Genomic DNA, 18,077 nt, shown 5'->3' with positions numbered 1-18,077 from the left:
TTATGTCACAAACGGCAGCCTCACACACACACATACACACCTACATTGCAGCTTCACACAAGCATACTGTTGTCATACCCTAAGAGAATCTAATGTGACAGTTCTGCAGACACCCCCCCCACACACACACACAAACACACACACACACATACACACACACACACACACATAACACTTGACATCACAGGACTCCCTCCTAAAACCACACAAGACACCTCTGCATTCACTGTTTGTGCGCAAGAGGAGCTCTCCTCACCCTCACGGCAGCACAGTCACAAATCGCCCCCTCACAAACCTTACTATAGGGTTAGCTGACAAACACTGGGCTTGACGCTGAGAGCTAGTGAAAGCCCAGAGGGGAATCCATCCCATGTCATTGTAAGTCAAATCTCAGAGCTGCTATATCAGCAATAAAAGGAGACTGATGTAGGAAACTGTGCTCAATGTGACAAGATAATATCAGTATATTTTTTTAGATTTAGGCGTACATGCATTCTGCTTAGCAAGAACAATGGTTTATGTGAAATGACTGAACTATTTCGGATAAGTGTGAATTAAAAGTAATGTCTTTCTTAGAATGGATTTTCAGAAGTAGAAGTATCTCTTGGCGGATCTTAGCACCTACAGTAAAGTGTTAATAGAGGAAATCATGTGAATCATGTGAAAAGCTATCTTCTCATAAAGCAGAATCAATCTGAGGACAGTACACTTTGTGTATCATGTGTACTTTTTTTTTTAAAGTTTATTTATTTATTATTTATTTGATAAGGACAATGCAATTTAACATAGTTTCACAACAGGGTGAAACTAATGTGTTTCACAAAGAGTTTATAGCTATTGCTAATACTCGACTCCTGTCCCTAGTTGGGCTTTTACATGTGTAATGAAACAGTCAATAGCAAAAACAACACAAAACAAACAACACAATGGATAATACCCTACAATGAGCTAAAACATACATGAGAATAGTCTAAAAAGAGGCAAGAACAGCACAACAAGCTACAAGTAGGCTAGTCAAACAAAGACAAATAACAATACATACTTATCTGTTCATTCAGTTTACATTTCATGTAAGAACTTCCCAGGTTGCAGGTTGGGCAGTTATATAATACGAACCTCAGGAAAGAGTTAATGTTTCTTTATATGAAAAAAATCACAATTTGAATTTAAATTCACTGCTGTCGATGTGACTGGACATTAGTTGGTAAGATACAAATGAAAATTTGCTATCTTTGTTTAACTACATTGTATTACTGAGGAGGGAAACTCCCTTTTTATATTTATTATTGTAGCCTGAAAACGTGCAGGATTTTCTTTTCTCATAAGTTACATTGCCCTCTGCTGGACCGAGGTGAAAAATGCAGGTCATACTAATCGAGTGGAGAAAAAGTGGGGAAAAGTAAGCAGTGACAAATTATAAAAACATGAACAATAATTTACAGTGGCCACTGCTATATATTTAGGTTTACAAATACCAAGTTTCATGAGGTAATGCCAACTTCTGTCATTTATACCGGTTTGACCACAACACTTCCGCCAGTCACAGATGGTGCCTTCAGGAGCTGTCAGGGAAATTCCTTGGAACACTGGAAATTCCATTATATCTTTCTGGAGATTAAAATCTTGGAATCCGTGTCAGCATCTAATAGACTAAATGATATGTACCAAATAAATTCAATATTGTTTAATGCCATTTATAGTCCCTTTAGGTGTGATCCACTGTCATACCCATGAGCTGCAACATTACAAAGTAGAAATTACGAGGAGCACAGGAAGGCAACAGCAGAAACAGTTAGGGGGACAGGTTCCGCAGTATTTCTATACTTTGTGGATATATACATACATTTATCGTGATGGATTCACAGCCTCCGCCAAAGCCATGGGAAAGACGCATTCCAGGGGCAATGGCTGCACCTGTAAATTACAGGTAAACGCTCTTTCGCCACGTTAGCTAGCTCGCTAACGTAAAATCACTTTTGTGTTTACTAGCTACAATTGGGTCGCTGTTGTTGATACCTAGCTAATATAAAAGTTGTGGGATGAGAAACCCAAAACTAAAGACAACGACAATATGGCAGAGCTTCGGAGCTATCATTTAACAGTTGACTAGATAGGTAAATTGCTAATATACCAATCGTATTCCCGTTTGTGAGTTAGCTACCTAAAGAATTTAATCGAGCAACGAAACCGCTGTGCTAATAGCTAACCTATGAGCTAGGCCCAACAAGGCCCTGTCATGTGCCCTTTACTGGTGCATGTAACTGAGTTTCTCGCCAGACTTCACAAATGATTCCTCCGATACCTCTTTTACGTTCCTTATTTGTGAATGGAAACACCACATAGTGCATTAAACGAAACCTAGTAAATGTACCTTCAAGGAGGTTGTGTTTTGTGATGAATTACGCAAATTCGATCCGATTCTTACTGAACCCGGTGAAGGGATTGGTCAGGGAAGAACCCAGTAAATATTGGTGCAGATCCAGATTATTTATTATCCATTTTTTCCTCTGAAGTCTGGTTTATGTAGTTTGACATTGGCCCCTCTGGGTGCCCTTCATGCTCCTGTTAATTATTATTAATTATCATGAGGCACCAAGTTACCTTACTGTCTGTAACTGGAAGCAGTTTCATACCAGTAACGTTTTGAGGGTTTGAGGAATCTTATTTTCAATTTGTAAGGTTGTTCTGTAAACCCAAAGGGTTGTTTTGAATATTATTTACCTAATATCTGCTGTAGTTTTAGGTAAACATCACCCTTAGCCTCATCCATGACCTCCTGCAACGACATATTAAGTAGCTCATACTATTATAAATTTAATGTAATTATGTTAATCCTTTATTCTATCTTGGCCTTTTCATCAAATAGAACTGCAGATTTTGTACCAGCTGTAGGACCCCCCACTTCTGCCGGCCCTCCTGTCCTGACCAGGATGGTGCCCCCAGTGCCCCCTCGTCCCGTCCAGCAGTCCTACCGTCCATCCTACAGCTCCTTCACTTCTTCTTACAGTCCCTATGGGAGCTCTATCTATGGTGGCTACAGCCCTTACAGCTATGGTGGGGGCTATGGCATGGGAGGGTACAGCCGCCTTCCCCACACGGAAGACGTTGCCCCCAGTAGGTTTGTGCAGCAGGCAGAGGAGAGCAGCCGCGGTGCCTTCCAGTCCATTGAGAGCATCGTCCAGGCCTTTGCCTCAGTCAGCATGATGCTGGACGCCACCTTCTCAGCTGTGTATAACAGTTTTCGTGCCGTGCTGGACGTAGCTAACCACCTAACGCGGCTGCGTGCACACCTCACCCGAGTCTTGTCAGCCTTTGCCCTGGTACGCACCTTGCGATACCTCTACCGACGGTTACAGAGGCTGCTGGGGCGGAGGTCAGATGCTGAGGTTGAGGACTTATGGGCAGACAGTGCTACGGATGCCCTAGCTACTAGTGCATCTGGAGGATATGGACCGGGGATGGAGGATCAGACTGTCAAATCCTGGCCAATCTTTCTGTTTTTTGCTGTAGTCTTGGGTGGACCCTACCTTATCTGGAAACTTCTAAGCTCCAGCCCTCGCTCTGAAGAAAATGGTGAGACGTACAGCACATTCGAGATTATTTACTTGTAGATGAGATGTGTTTCCACATTTTTATACAAATAACTATTTAAGCTCAAGAGTGGTCCCCTCTTCACAAACTCAGTAGCAGCCTTTTTGGGACTTTCTTTGTACTTTAGATCAGCAGCTCTCACCATGACACATCAAAGCCCAAGACTTTACAGGTGTTTTTCCAGCCAATCTCAGTGAATGCTAGATTTACAAGTTACCACCACTGTTTTGTGGCTCAGTGGAGACAGTTGAGAAGCACTTCTCTAGATAGTATGTCATACAACCTTCACTGATCATTGGGAAAGAAGTTGGAAAACATTACAGATTTCCATCAGTTGTACCCAAGGCAACAAATACTGTCAGATGTTTTTTTATATTCGATGCCAGAGGAGGTGATTGTCATATTGGTTTATGTAGCCAATCTTTTACTCCAAGCGATAAGATGTAAAAATGTTTTGTGTTTCTATTTTAGCCACTGACTGGGCCAGCGGAGAGGATGACCATGTAGTGGCTAGAGCAGAGTACAACTTCTCAGCAGCATCTGAGGAGGAGATTTCTTTGCGGGCGGGAGACATGCTCAATCTCGCCCCTAAAGGTGAGAACTCTTTAATGACTGCTGGCCATTATTTCCTACCTTTATGTTTCCCATTTCTGGGTGCACCAGGCCTTTTCAATGTTGCAAATCTATGAACACATATATGGCAATATTGGATTTTAGTATGATTTTTGCATCATGTCTCTCATCTGGTTTTTTTAATCCATTAAAAGTTTGATTTTCCTAAACATTATCATGGAAGATAATGTGTGTGTGTGTATATATATATATATATATATATATATATATATATTTTCATGAAAAAACTTGTACATGTTTTCCATGATTGAGGATTGTATCACCCACTCCTTGTCTGGGATATTGTGGTAGATTATTTGCTACTCTGTTTTACAATAGGTAACATTCAATACGGTAAATGGTGACATTTCCTATTTTTTTTTTTTTAAACTTATATAATCACACAATATTATAGACAACTTTTGTAAAGTTAGTCAGATTTGAGACACATTTGAATTATACGAGTGAATAACAAAATTCTTATCTGTATTTTTAATGTGGTCCCTAGAAAGAATACTTGGTGCCATGGTAACACATAAGCCTCATAAATATTAGAAGAGTGTGTTAAAGTGTGTTTTCCTGTCCATGTAGTATTGTAGAGGCAAGCATTAAACTGTAGGTAATGGAGGAGGAAGGCAATGCTGCCATGCAACAACAGACCAGTGATTATGCGAAGAGAAAACTGAGAGTCCCTCTGATTAACTTGGTGACCAAACGTTCCTTGAAGTTGATGAGCTCAGACTTTTTATTCTTTCCTGTGTGTAGAGCAACAACCCAGGGTGCGCGGCTGGCTGCTGGCCAGTGTGGACGGTCAGACCACAGGGCTTGTCCCAGCCAACTACGTCAAGGTCCTTGGTAAGAGGAGAGGCCGTAGGCACCCAGAGATGGAGAATCTTTCTAAGGTCCAGCAGGGGAACACGCAGGCCTCCCAGACAGCCAAGGCTGCACACCCACAACCGAATCCTGCCCAAGTCTTTACCCCCGGCCTCGGCTCAGCCTCCACCTCAGCATCCTCAGAGGAGCTGCTAGAGTCAGTGTACACAGAAACACCAGCGTCCTTCAGTCTGGGAACATCCAACTCCAGCATGCCCTCCAGCACAGTGTTGAACATCCCTGAGAAGACTGACCTGTGATGTTGGTGTGCATGTACATATCTCTGCATGCAGGTCTGCGTGTGCTCATAACATTGGTTGGCTGAGTCAGTACGTGCTTGTAATGTTTAACTTGACTAATAATCAGCTCATAATAGATATTTGGGGAAACACCATGGACTTATGGAAGAATTGCTCAAGTAGTTGTAAGAGTCATCTATAATGATTCAAATCATTTAACACAATCTGGACCTTCTGATAAGGTTACTGGTTATAAATGGTTGCACTGTTCTGGTTAGAGCCCATGTGTTTCATATTAGGAGGTTATCTTTACATTTCTTTAGTATTGATATATCACCTGTATGACTGTGTAAGAACAACACCAATGTGTTCTTGTTTGGTGCTGTAATAATGTAACCTTGTGTTTGGTCTTGGCCCTCACTTGTAGGCTGCTTGGTTCTCTGTATTGTCTTTGTGAAACGAATGGGAGTGGATTCATTCAGGTTGAGGAGGGGCTAATTTTGCACATTTTCAACCATTAGCAGGAAATAATTTTGTAAATATTTAATATAATTATTTTGAAAATAAATATTTTTCAAAATCATTTTGTCCAATATGTATCATTACCACACACACACACGCACACACACACACACATTTAATTGATATTGATGATGATGATAATAATAAGAAGGATAATATCAATTTATCTTTTATGTTACTGAATTTAGTTTTGTCAAAAGTCTATGGATGATTTATGGCAGAAACACTGGATTTACGACCCCTGTCTCTTGGCAACAGAACGCATAACCTGCTGCACTGCGTCAACGAGGACGAGTCACTGCTGTAGATAGCGACGGAACCATCCAAACTGTTTATTCGTCTAAATTATCTTATGACTTGACCGCTGCGTTTGTATTGTGTCAGTGTAGCCTGTCGCTAACAGGTTTCCCGTGCTACTGGGTTTAAAAATATACAAACACCTAAGTATAAGTACGTACTTACTAGCTAACTGATATGCTAGCTGATTGAAGCTAAGGCTGCCTTGAAGGACTATCGGAATTACTGGCGTTATGGATAGAATTGAGCTTTAAGGTTCATTCTTGACCTGGTAAATAGTTGTTTGACAAAAGACTCCTAAGTCAGGATCCACTCTTTCTTAAATATCTCACATTATTGATTGCATAACTACTTTACTCATGGAACTTGTGCAAGATTTGTCCACTTAGATAAAAGGGAGAAAATTGTTAATGGGGTGTATATCTTACAATTCGTCTTGACGTCACTACATAGCAAGTAACAAGAATAATTTGGAGACAAAAAACAGCACACAACAACTGAGCAATACCATGCCACTGACCGCATCATTGGCGGTCGTGACGCTTTTTGTTGGTGATTAGGACTTTACTAGGAGTACCTGAAGGCAGCAGATCCTGTCCAGCAAAGTTAGCTAGCAGTACCAGAGGATGCAGTTAGCCGGTAGGAGAAGACCGCAGCATCAGCATCATCCGTACACAATGACATAAAACAGACACCGGCTTAGTGTACTGTTTGAGACGACGGGGAGGAAAATCTCTCACACCAGATAAGTATGTCAACAATATTTTCTCCTTTTTGTTGTTTTAATTGTGAGTAGCGAACCGGTTGAGTTAGTTTGATCTAAAAGCATCAGAGCAGGAGGAGGACAGATGGACTCGGCCTGCGCTAGCATCACTACCCTGTTGACCCTACAGATGAATTTATGTCATTTACCTGTAGCAGCAATTGTATTTAAATCCTCATCGACTGTATACAGTCATTTGGAAAAATGCACAAATACTCTATCTACTCTTGGCTGCTAACAGTATCTCAAAGTGAAGCTACGCATAGCCCTTGGGGGTTTATTTAATGATTGAAAATCACAATAACTCTTGATTTATAGTGAATGATGTATAACACAACCATTAGTCAATTAGATGAATTTGAGACTACTTCATGTAACGTTTATGTAAATTGTGTGAATTTACCATTTGAAGGTTAAAGTTAGTACAGAAATACGTCTAAACTTTATGGAAGATGGCTGAAGTTGCTACTCGTGAACCAGTATCAACACACTACCTCACAAATGATAGTTTAATAATATGCGTATCACTTATTGCTCACATACCACATTTCACTAGAGGTAAGGAATCATAAATAATTTGGATAAGAGCTTCAACTAACTATTATTTTTATTATTGATTAAATGGTGATTATGTTTTAAATTTTACACTTTCTCATCTGGGTTATAAAATGCCAGAAAATAGAAAAAAAGATCCATCAAAATTTCCCTAACCCCTTTGTTTTGCCCAACCAACAGTCCAAAAACCAAAAACATTCAATTTACTGCAGCATTCATACTTGAAAAATGACTTAAATGATTATCAAGATAGTTACCAACTAATTTTCCATCGATCAACAAATAATTTCAGCTCTAATTTGGATATGATGATGAAACAGAGGGATTCAGTGTTGACTCACTGCCACTTGTTATTTATTTCTCTGTTTGTTTAGAGATGAGCCGCTTCTGCTCAGACAACAACAACTTTCCCTATGACAACAACGTCCTAGTTTTGGACATGGTGCTGGGCTCTCTGTGGGGAGTACCCCAGCCCATAAACTGGGACAATGTAGCCAAGCTGGTTCCAGGCTTCACTCCCAAGGAGGTAACTGGGATGTTGGGTAACTATGAATGTTTCCATCCATCCACCCTTCCATCCATCCAGCCCCTTCCACCAGTCATTACATGATTTAGCACCATAAAGCCTGACTTGTTGATAAGAAATTATATCATGGCTGATGTGACCTTGCAGTGTGCCCGTCGATTCGAGGAGCTGAAGAACAGTGGGGGTTTTCCTCATGTGGACAACCAGTGTAATACCCTGACCGAAGGAAACACCTGCCCTTCAGACGGCCTGTCCACGCTGATGGACACTGGGGAGATGGTGGAGACAGGTAGTAGCCAGAGCACCAGCAAAGTTACAGGTTAGTCAGTGCCACTCTGAGCAGATAAAAAACCTTTTCTTGACATTGTTATTTTATTTGCTGCTTTTACAGCTTAGCTTCCTCTCATAAATCATTGAAGTTTAATTGAATTAATACTTTTTTTTAACTTTTTTGTTAAAACCAGGCTGAGATCACTTTTACTAGAAGGTTCTCAGGCCAATAGAAAACACAGACTACTGGGACACTCTGATATTTTAGAGCAGTACAATACTTATGAAATGTATGGCAGTGCCCAGAGATGTGTAGCTACGGTATTTTTTTTATAACTGGGTTCAGAGTGTATCTACATTTTTGTCTGCTGTGTAACCAGGCTCCAAATCGACGCTCTCAGGCAGGGTTGGTGCTGTGGAGAAGAAAGAGAAAAGAGTCTCAGTAGAGGAGGATGACAAACCTCAGAAGCCACGAGAGTAAGTTGTAGTAACTCATGCTCAGTCTTTACAAAGTGCTGTTTCCTATAGCAGTAAAGCCAGCTAACATAAATAAAAGATACATACAGATCTGCTCTATGTTAACATGATACTCAACCCTTGTAGACTGGAAAGGCAGCTATAAAAAGTTTTGTAGTTTTCTTTAGTGGAAACTTTTACTGACTAGTATATTTTTGCAAATAATGGATATAGACTTTTTCCTACAGTCCCAACATGGTCATTCATGTGTGTGATGAGACCAAGAACCTGAAGCAGGACTTCACATGTCCTCGAGATCTTCTGGTTAAAGAGATGCGTTACTTCGCTGAGTACTTGTCTGTGGACCCCCAGAGATGGGAGGAGGTGGACATCTCTGTGCACTGTGACGTACAGATCTTTGACTGGCTCATGAACTACGTCAGGAGGAACTCTGCAGGCGAGGGAAACAAGGACAAACCCCGGCTTGGTAAAATCCCTGTAAAACAATAACAGATACAACATTATTCCACATGGGAATGCCTGAGCTGTCACTTCTGGCACCTGTTAGACGGTGCTTGATTTATTGGTCACTAAACGTGGTGTGTGTTTGGTGGGTCACCGGCTGTGTGTTCTGTGTTGTTTGTTGGTTGTGGGGTTTGCTTGGTTGGTTGGTCATGTGGTGTTTGTCGGTTACAGAGCCCAGCAATGTGATCTCAATCCTGATCTCCTCCGAGTTCTTGAAGATGGATACGTTAGTAAGTGTTGTGACGTGTGATGCTAGATGTGGTGACGTGCTTCGGGCCCCTTGTTTTTCAGATGTAACTCAGGGAACTTACGTTGCTGTTTAGAAGGTTGAAATTGAATGGTGGAAATGTTCTTACAAGCTTTCTCCTATATTTACATTTATGATATAAATAGTTTTCTGTTTTACAACTGATCATTTTTTGTTCAGGGAAAACAAGAGGCCCATAGATAGAGCTTTGTTAAATTGATGTTGCATGGATGTTAATAGTGAAGATGTTATTTAGTTAGGTAACTGCTGTACTTCTTTAGGCTCTGTAACATTATAGCAGTGGTGTTTTATCAGTATTTGTGACAGTAGGATTATAGAAATTTAAGTTAAAGTCCTTGCAAAAGGCTCTTATAAAAGCGGTACATCTTTGTTCATGTTCAGGTGGAGGAATGTATCCAGTACTGCCACAAACACATGAGTGCCATCGTGGCCACACCCTGCAACATGAACTGCATCAACAGCAACCTAGCAACACGCATCGCTGAGCTCTTCAACCACAACGAGGCCGACGACATCAGGGACAAAAAAGACAAGTTCAAGAGGTGAGATCAGAGTGTAAACAATCAACACAACGTTCAGTCAGTGTGTGGGGTGCGTGTGGCTGAGCAGTGAGGAGAAACTACACATTAACAGGGCTTCCCCAGAGCACATCATAATACCACCATAACTATCCTTCCTGAGTTGATTGTATTTTTTGAAAAAACGCAGAAATACCATCAACATTTAATTTAATTTAAAAAAGTCACAGTGGACTCATTTCAGTGTGCGGTGGTTATTTTGATATACATTTACATATATGAATATTATATAATATAATATAATATATGAAATATAATATATGAATATTTATTCCTGTAACCTTAATTAAAGAAGTACCATTGATTCACTCTTGAAACTGAATAAACTATTTTAAAGCTATTGTGAAGTTTTTTAAGCAGTTTTTGTGTGTAGTAATAAAACAGAAAGATTTGTTACTGGTATAAACAGTGAAAAGTGTGAACACAATGGTTGAAGTCCTGTATAAGTGGTGTGTTGGGAGTGTTTGGACACTGGTCTGGGTTGATGTTAGATTCCAGGGATGAATTATTATTTCAGTTTGGCCCTGGCTTGAGTGTCATGTTGCAGATGGTGAATCTTAGTGTCAGCAGGTTACTGATATAACAGCGGTGGGGGGCGGTCAGGCCTCAGATGACAAGTCATCCTTACATATTCAAGGATTGAATTCTTCTTCAAATAATATTTGATTTTTTTCCTTACTTTATTTCCTTTCACCTTTAAAGCAAATTGTTCCAGAAGAAAATTGAGCGTCTCTTTGACCCCGTCTATCAGAGCAGAGATTCACCGGGGAACGCCTTGACTCTTTACAGGTGAGTGGGAACAGTCGCTTCTTTGTTTCTCCGCGCAGTTTCCTTCAAACAGGTTATTAGTTTCTCACATGAGAGAGTTCATGAATAGTATTTGCATTTTTTCTGTTTGGCAGATGTGGTCTGTGCCTTAAGCTGCTGACCAAAGACACAGAGAGGAAGATTTCTTGTGTTCCAGGGAAAATCAACATTGACGCTCATGGAGAGATCATCTATACACACACCAGGTATTACAGCAGCTGTTGACTGTGATTCTGTTTTAAAGTAATGAACAAAAGCCAGATTCATATAATCACAGTTCCTGTATTTATTTTACTCTCAGTTATAAACAGAGAGAAATATTGTTATTATTATAACAACTTTCACTTCTTCATTTCCTGCCTCTTCCTGCTTGTGTGTGTGTGTGTGTGCGTGCGTGCGTGCGTGCGTGCGTGCAGGCAGAAGAGCTGGGATGTGCATGAGTACATCACTGGTCTGTATGATGACCTCAAGTCCTGGGTCCTGGTCTACTGGAGAATCTGGGGTACCATCAACTACCTCACCTGCTCCCGATGCCAGCAGGTTAGTGTGTGTGTGTGTGTGTGTGTGTGCGTGCGTGCGTGCGTGCGTGCGTGCAGGCAGAAGAGCTGGGATGTGCATGAGTACATCACTGGTCTGTATGATGACCTCAAGTCCTGGGTCCTGGTCTACTGGAGAATCTGGGGTACCATCAACTACCTCACCTGCTCCCGATGCCAGCAGGTTAGTGTGTGTGTGTGTGTGTGTGTGTGTGTGTGAGACTATATGTGTGTATTGCAGAAAAAGTTAATATGTGTGATTTTCATATTGTGAGAAACATCACATTGTCCAATAATGTGTGTGAGGGAATGATTCTATCACAGCAGGTTAGTGTATGTGTGTGTGTGTGTGTGCGTGCGTGCGTGCGTGCGTGTGTGCGTGCGTGCGTGCAGGTGTTTGTGTGTGCAGAGCTGACCTGCTGCAAGTACCACCCGGACAGTGTGCTGTACCCCGGCCTGGGTGCAGAGAAAGGCCTACATGGAGCAGGAATCTACCCCTGCTGCAACCAGAGGGTTCTCCGCTTTGATCCCACTGGTATGCCCAAGGTATGGACACACATACACACACACACACACACACACGCTTTTTGTTGTGTGGTAGTGCAACAACAAGCATTTACTGGGTAACTAATGAATATTTAGCTAGTATATAAATAAAACAAGGTTTAATTGAACCATTATTTGTACTTTTGTGCGTCTGTGCCCTCCACCCACTACATGCTGGAATGGCCACTGACCTCTATTATCCTCCATGGCTATAGAGAATGGATAAATGCAGCTCACAGTTCATGACACAGAGATTAATGAGAGCTGAACTGCAGCACAAAGACACCGTGTGACAAATGATGATACAGGATTAATTCACTTCATCACCACGTCCCTCCACTGACCCAGATATTTATTGTACAGCAGATATTTGTGGCTGCAAACTGCAAAGAAAAGCTTCAGGCATCACTGATTTTTATTTGAACATTAACAATACACACTATTCACCTCTGCAGTGGTAATACAACACAGTTAATCCAATCTGTGATCAGTTACATATGAAAACTTCAGTTTGCAGCACATTGCAAACATCTACACCAATGATAAGAAGATGACATTCAGTCACTCCTGGGTGTTAAAGTTTTTCTAGTGCTGCTTCAATCTGCTGCTGCCTTTCTGTCTGGGATTCTAGCTAGAGGAGGAAATCTTGATGCAGCTAAGTGTTCAGTGTGTGTGTGTGTGTGTGTGTGTGTGTGTGTGTGTGTGTGTGTTCAGGGCTGTAAGATGCGAGACCACATAGTGAGCGTACCTGATGAAGAGAACTGTGATGAGGTGACCTCGGCCCAGACCAGAATCCTTAATGACCTGCTGCTGCACAGAGACGCAGTGTGTTTGTCCAACACACCTCCTGCAGATGGGTGAGCACAAGTCTATGATCACTTGAAGATGATTGTTTTTCTGGCAGTGTGCGTGTGTTTGTGTGAGAAGTACAAGGAAATGCTGTTTACTGATGGTGTGTGTGTGTGTGTGTGTGTGTGTGTGTGTGTGTGTGTGTGTGTGTGTGTTGTGTCAGGGCTGAGGAGAGTCCATCCAGTACAGAAAAGGTTCAGGACTGTGATGTTCTCCTGGAGCCAACACTCCTCGGACCTCTGAGAGGAGACGGCAGCACTGTAAGTGCTCTCTCTCTCTCTGTCTCTCTCTCTCTCTCTCTCTCTCTCCCTCTCTCCCTCCCTCTCTTGTACCTGTGTGTTTCTCTGCCTCTGTCCTTTTTCTGGTTCTGACCTCAGCTACTTTCTCTTTTTAACCAGTTTTCCCTCTTGAAAAACTGGAGTCTGCAACTGGTAGGACTTCTCCCTCATTCCCTTCATTTTACAGAATCAGCTTTTATTCTGGTGTTAATCATGTTCTTATTCACAATTACAAACATGGTTGATGATGAGATCTTTTGTTAGCCGTGAAGTCATAAAGCAGCTGAATGTTAATGTGTGTGACCTCTCAGAGGCAGCAGTCTCTCCTGTCAGAGGATGAGGAGTACACCACGGGGTCAGAGGTCACTGAAGATGAGGTGGGGGATGAAGAGGAGCTGTCCAAGAAACAAGGTGGAGTAGATGACACAGATCACACCTGCGTCATGTTGTTAAATCTTCATTCTGGAGCTTGAACCAAATCTGTGACGTAGTGTTAAACGCCTCCCATTTTTGTCCGTGCAGCTTTGATCTGAGCCACACTTTAGATTATTAGATATTTTTTTAACAAATCTTATTTTAAAGGAAAAGTGAGTGAGATGAGTGAGTGGGCCAGAGCTGGAGCCAGGACTTTGTTAGCTTAGCTTAGCCTGGAAGCAGAAGAAGACAGCCGAGCTTTGTCCTCTGACACATCTAAAGATGACAAAGTAAGATGAAGTCACGTGTTTTATCTTGTACATAAATAGAAAAGTAAAATAGATCATTTGTGGTTTTATGGGGGAATTTTGTGCTGAAACTATTTTTTGATGAACAACAGTGAATTGATCCCGTCAGCACTTTAGTGCAGATGTGAAGAAGACTCCAGGGTTAGGGTTAGGGTCTCCTTCTTCATACTACTTCACACACTGACATGAGATTAATATTAATTTTCTCTTGACTAATTTGCTTAATTAATATATCAATTAAAAATATAGTTATACTTTTACTTTAACTCTTCTTATTAATTGATTTTGATCAGCAGTTAAACTCAAGTATTTATTTCATATTAGAAATACAGAGAAACTAATCCTTTGGTATTTTCACTTAATAAATTACTAAAATTATTTATAATCAAATTTATAACTAAAATGACTTACATTAAACTTTCTGTTCAGCTAATTGAGTAATAAACTCGTCATTTCAGAGCTGCAGAGTTTCAGTTGTGAACAGATTGAATAGACAAAAGATTTTTTTCCCATAGCAACAAAAATCAGATGTTTGACCTTCACTTCTTTTAATCAGTGGTTAGATGGAGATGGATATTCATGATTCACTCATGATTAAAATGCTGTTGGGAGGTTTGATTACAGGCTGGTAACTGTACTTGTCATCACTATTAGAACCACAGTGTGGTACCGTGATGACAGTTTAATTGCAGTTTATTTGGTTCATTGTGTGTCTGCATCAGTGGGCTGTGATTGAAAGTCATGACAGTTATGACTGACGTGATGCTGAGAATATTGTGACAACAGAATATTCACTCTGTAACTGTTGCTCATCTGTTACTTTCTTATCATCAATAATCAGACTATGATTATACTTATGTAGTTTCTGCACTGATTTTCATTTTATCTGAGGACTGGGAGATGAAATCACTCGAATGAAATGATAGAAGTAAACATGCTGCATCACTCTGACTGACTTTTACCATTTAACATGTGATGCCTTCAGGTTATGTATTGGTGTGACTAATCACCTCTGTCCTCATAATAAATGTCACGTTTATTTGCATGTAATGTGTCAATGAGTTTTGCTTCCTGTGACCCTTGTAGTGCAGCAGCGTCAACACCGAGTCGCCGTCAAAGTTTAAATGATGAAAGTGAAGTGGGGACACGTGATGAGATGCTGCTGTTTTTAGCACCTTGCCTCCGTTCCACTCTCCCTTTACATTTTCATCACGTCTATTTTTATCATTTCATTGTTCCAGCTCTACATTTTTAAGACCGGAAAATAAAACAGTTGCCGTCTTTGGCCAGGAGGTGGCATCAGAGGCTGAAGGAAAACTCAACAGGTTTTTTTGTTTTCTCTTTCTCCAGCTGCTAAAAAAGCCAAGAAGGCCCACAGACCTCTGAAAAAACAAATTTCCTCTCCAAACTTCCAACGCAAAGACCGACCGGAGAAAGTGAGTCACTGATTTTATTCATATTCAATTCAAATTCAACCTAAATATCTGAAACATCTGTTCACTGCTTTGGTCTTAAGGAACAGTATGGTGCAAGGTGGTTCTGTAACAGGGTGTGTCACTTATAGAAATGTCTTAGTTATTGATATACGTAGAAGTTAATTTTCACAATAAAGTGACATTTATATCTTATATGAAGTTAGGTAGACACTCTGGAAGTTGTTTATAATTTGTTAATCCAAGCAAAATAATTTAGCTTCAGAGAATTTGACTCTAGGTTTATGCATGACTTCTCCAAAACATCTGCTTAAACAGACACAGTTCAACATCATGTCCCTGAACGCATCTTGTACACTTGTTATTTATGGTTCCTGAACTTCCATTAGCTGCTGCAGATTCAACCAGAAACACTTTCTGATTTTAGATGCTCTGTTCTAATAACACATACAGTATTTTACACTTTATAACCTGCACTGTCTCTTCCCCTCAGTCACAGACCAGGGACAACACACCTTTCACGTGAGTTCATCTGCAAACACGATCATATAAAATATCCTCACACACACACTTCCTCGTTTCTGTATGTGTCACAGTCATCATGTAGTGTGTGTATGCTGTTTGACCGAACTGTGGTTTACTCTGGTGCCTGTGGCATGTGTGTGTGTTGTAGAGTGAGCGTCCAGAAGAGTAAGTGGGACAGCTCTCGTTCCATGCGCTACAACCAGGACGCTCAGAGAGAGGAAGGTAAAGAAGGACTCTACAGGAAGTGAATGTTATTAATACTTTTATATTTTTAGGCGTATCAGGTAATGTACCATCAAATCAAATCAGGCTGAGTCTTAGTCTTTCTGCTCTCACTGTTATTATGTTTTTACTCCGTTTACAGCAAGTTCAGCTTGTTGTGTTTTTATTCTTTTTGCTAAATCCTTGTCTTTATGAACCAGACCAGCGTCGCATGGTGGAGATCATCGGCTACTTGACTAAGATGAGATTTGGAGACCAGGAACACAGCAAGTCTAAAGACACTAAAGAGGTGTGTGTGTGTGTGTGTGTGTGTGTGTGTGTGTGTGTGTGTGTGTGTGTGTGTGTGTGTGTGTGTGTGTCACTTGATAGATGTTAAATGATGTGTAGTATCACAACGCTGGAAATGCAAAAGTTTGACCAGGATCTTTTCACATCATGTGACGGTTGATGTTGAGCTGTCAGCCCGTTGTCCTAGTTTTTACAGCTGCTTGATGTTGGATTGTTTTTGGTCCCGACTGTGTGTGTGTGTGTGTGTGTGTGTGTGTGATGTGTTGTGTTTCAGCCTGCAGGGGGAATCTACTCCAGACTGGAGTCTCAGTTTAAGAGTGCCTCTCAAGCCAGACAGAGTTCAGAGAAGACACCCAGGTACAGTCCTGTACACACACAGACACACACACACAGACACATAGACACATAGACACACAGACACACACACATTTTCACACACACAGAGACACACACACACATTTGCTCATCTTCAGTTTCATAATGAACCGTCTTATTCTCACTCTGGCCCTGCAGACCTAAAATACGCTACGCTCAGATCCGGACAACATAAAAGACCTGATGGGAAAAAGCTGCTGAAGAGACAAACTGATGAAGAGTCAATAGAACACAGAGGATGAGCGAGATCCTCCTACGAGGGCTCAGCACAGCAAAATAACTTCCTACTGACAGCCCCTCTAGCACGGCCACCTCCTATAACCTAGCTGTGGACCCTGTCCTCAACCTCACTCCCTGTCAGCCCCCTTCCCCTCCCCCCTCTGCTTAACTCAGGTGACTATGTATGGATCACCATTAACTGCATCCTCTGTCACTCAGCTCGCTGTTTATTTGTGCAGCTGTGACCAGTCCTTGGAAAGCAGGGAGAACTCTGGATCCGGCTCAGCACTTAGGAAATGCACTTTGACTGATCTCAGTGTTTCTTCAGGACCCAGACATGTGGGGGTTTCTGCAAAGGACAACATGAGAAATTCTAGTTGAGGCAGCTGAAGTCCTCTCCGTCTGTTGTCTGACTTTAAGATCTGAATTGTTTAGATCCAGTAAACACTTGTGTGAGTAAAAGTCCAGATCCTCCATCTGCTAAAGGCCAGATGGGAAGATGAAATGTTTACTGCATCAACACAACTCGGCTTGTTTCAGTTAAACTGATCGTCACAGTACATCAGTACATTAAAGTCTGTACTAATTCTCATTGTCCTCTGTGGTGAAGCCCAGCCATCTGGATTCAGACTAAATACCCCCCCCCCCCCCCCAACCCCAAGTTCTGGTAGAGGTATAGTTCTAGTCATTTCTATCTGTACTGGAGTGTGTGTGTACTGTACAACACTGGGACCAATAAAACATGAACGACACTGAACTCAGGCCAAACCTTCATTTGATACGTTCTTTCTGCTTGTTGTCCACTGGGTGGCAGTACATCACCTCAGAGGAGACACCGTGCCCCTCACAAGTCAACTTTGCCCCAGTTTGACCACAACCTGTCACCTCTGCTCCAGCTGACAGCCAGGTGGTGTCACTTTCTTCTGGGTAAAAGAAGTTGTGATTTTCCTTCATGCTAACTGTGTCTTTTTAGTTTTTAGCCTTCTAGTTTTTGTAGAAACTGAAAGTCCTGATCCTCGGGGTGGAGGGTCACCCCCCCCCCTCACCCCGATTGAGAGGCACCGGTCGGCGGGTGTGCTAACCTGGCTCTTCCTGTCAAACTTACTCACAGGGGTATTAATAACCTGCCTGCCCACAGTGCAGACACAGAGCAGGGCATAGGGGGGCACAGAGCGTAGAGCGAGCAGGCGGGCATTTCTTCT

At 41.6% G+C, this 18,077-nt stretch overlaps 2 protein-coding genes across 4 annotated transcripts; both read left to right on the top strand.

Annotated features, from left to right (window-relative positions):
* The first annotated feature begins 1,755 nt into the window (after window positions 1-1,755).
* pex13 (peroxisomal biogenesis factor 13) lies at window positions 1,756-5,838 on the top strand. Its single transcript, XM_022743804.1, has 4 exons — window positions 1,756-1,927; window positions 2,867-3,573; window positions 4,063-4,185; window positions 4,969-5,838. Exons 1-4 carry the CDS (start codon window positions 1,854-1,856, stop codon window positions 5,334-5,336), a joined length of 1,272 nt encoding a protein of 423 aa, XP_022599525.1. The 5' UTR covers window positions 1,756-1,853; the 3' UTR covers window positions 5,337-5,838.
* Window positions 5,839-6,235: 397 nt separating this feature from the next.
* On the top strand, window positions 6,236-17,505 carry kiaa1841 (KIAA1841 ortholog). 3 transcript variants are annotated; one of them, XM_022743782.1, is made up of 21 exons: window positions 6,236-6,883; window positions 7,827-7,978; window positions 8,126-8,297; window positions 8,629-8,725; window positions 8,953-9,191; window positions 9,401-9,459; window positions 9,879-10,039; window positions 10,778-10,864; window positions 10,978-11,088; window positions 11,299-11,422; window positions 11,812-11,964; window positions 12,679-12,821; window positions 12,977-13,073; window positions 13,212-13,244; window positions 13,403-13,502; window positions 15,164-15,249; window positions 15,740-15,768; window positions 15,920-15,993; window positions 16,194-16,282; window positions 16,556-16,638; window positions 16,795-17,505. In XM_022743782.1, exons 2-21 carry the CDS (start codon window positions 7,829-7,831, stop codon window positions 16,829-16,831), a joined length of 2,124 nt encoding a protein of 707 aa, XP_022599503.1. In that variant the 5' UTR covers window positions 6,236-6,883; window positions 7,827-7,828; the 3' UTR covers window positions 16,832-17,505. The 3 variants fall into 3 exon arrangements, with proteins under 3 accessions (XP_022599503.1, XP_022599504.1, XP_022599505.1); XM_022743783.1 differs by lacking the exon at window positions 13,212-13,244; XM_022743784.1 differs by lacking the exon at window positions 6,236-6,883 and having other exon boundaries at window positions 7,975-7,994.
* The last annotated feature ends 572 nt before the right edge of the window (window positions 17,506-18,077 follow it).

The sequence above is a fragment of the Seriola dumerili genome, unplaced genomic scaffold (assembly GCF_002260705.1).
Source record: "Seriola dumerili isolate Sdu_G_001 unplaced genomic scaffold, Sdu_1.0 BDQW01000073.1, whole genome shotgun sequence".
NCBI lineage: Eukaryota > Metazoa > Chordata > Actinopteri > Carangiformes > Carangidae > Seriola > Seriola dumerili.
The sequence above is the reverse complement of the archived record's forward strand: the minus strand, read 5'-3'. Positions and strand labels throughout refer to the sequence as shown.

Coding starts and splice junctions, on each gene's coding strand:
- pex13 (XM_022743804.1), top strand. CDS start 1,854: ATGGATTCACAGCCTCCGCCAAAGCCATGGGAAAGACGCATTCCAGGG. Junction 1,928..2,866: donor GCTGCACCTGTAAATTACAG/GTAAACGCTCTT, acceptor TTCATCAAATAG/AACTGCAGATTTTGTACCAG. Junction 4,186..4,968: donor GCTCAATCTCGCCCCTAAAG/GTGAGAACTCTT, acceptor TCCTGTGTGTAG/AGCAACAACCCAGGGTGCGC.
- kiaa1841 (XM_022743782.1), top strand. CDS start 7,829: ATGAGCCGCTTCTGCTCAGACAACAACAACTTTCCCTATGACAACAAC. Junction 12,822..12,976: donor AACACACCTCCTGCAGATGG/GTGAGCACAAGT, acceptor GTGTTGTGTCAG/GGCTGAGGAGAGTCCATCCA. Junction 13,074..13,211: donor TGAGAGGAGACGGCAGCACT/GTAAGTGCTCTC, acceptor CTTTTTAACCAG/TTTTCCCTCTTGAAAAACTG.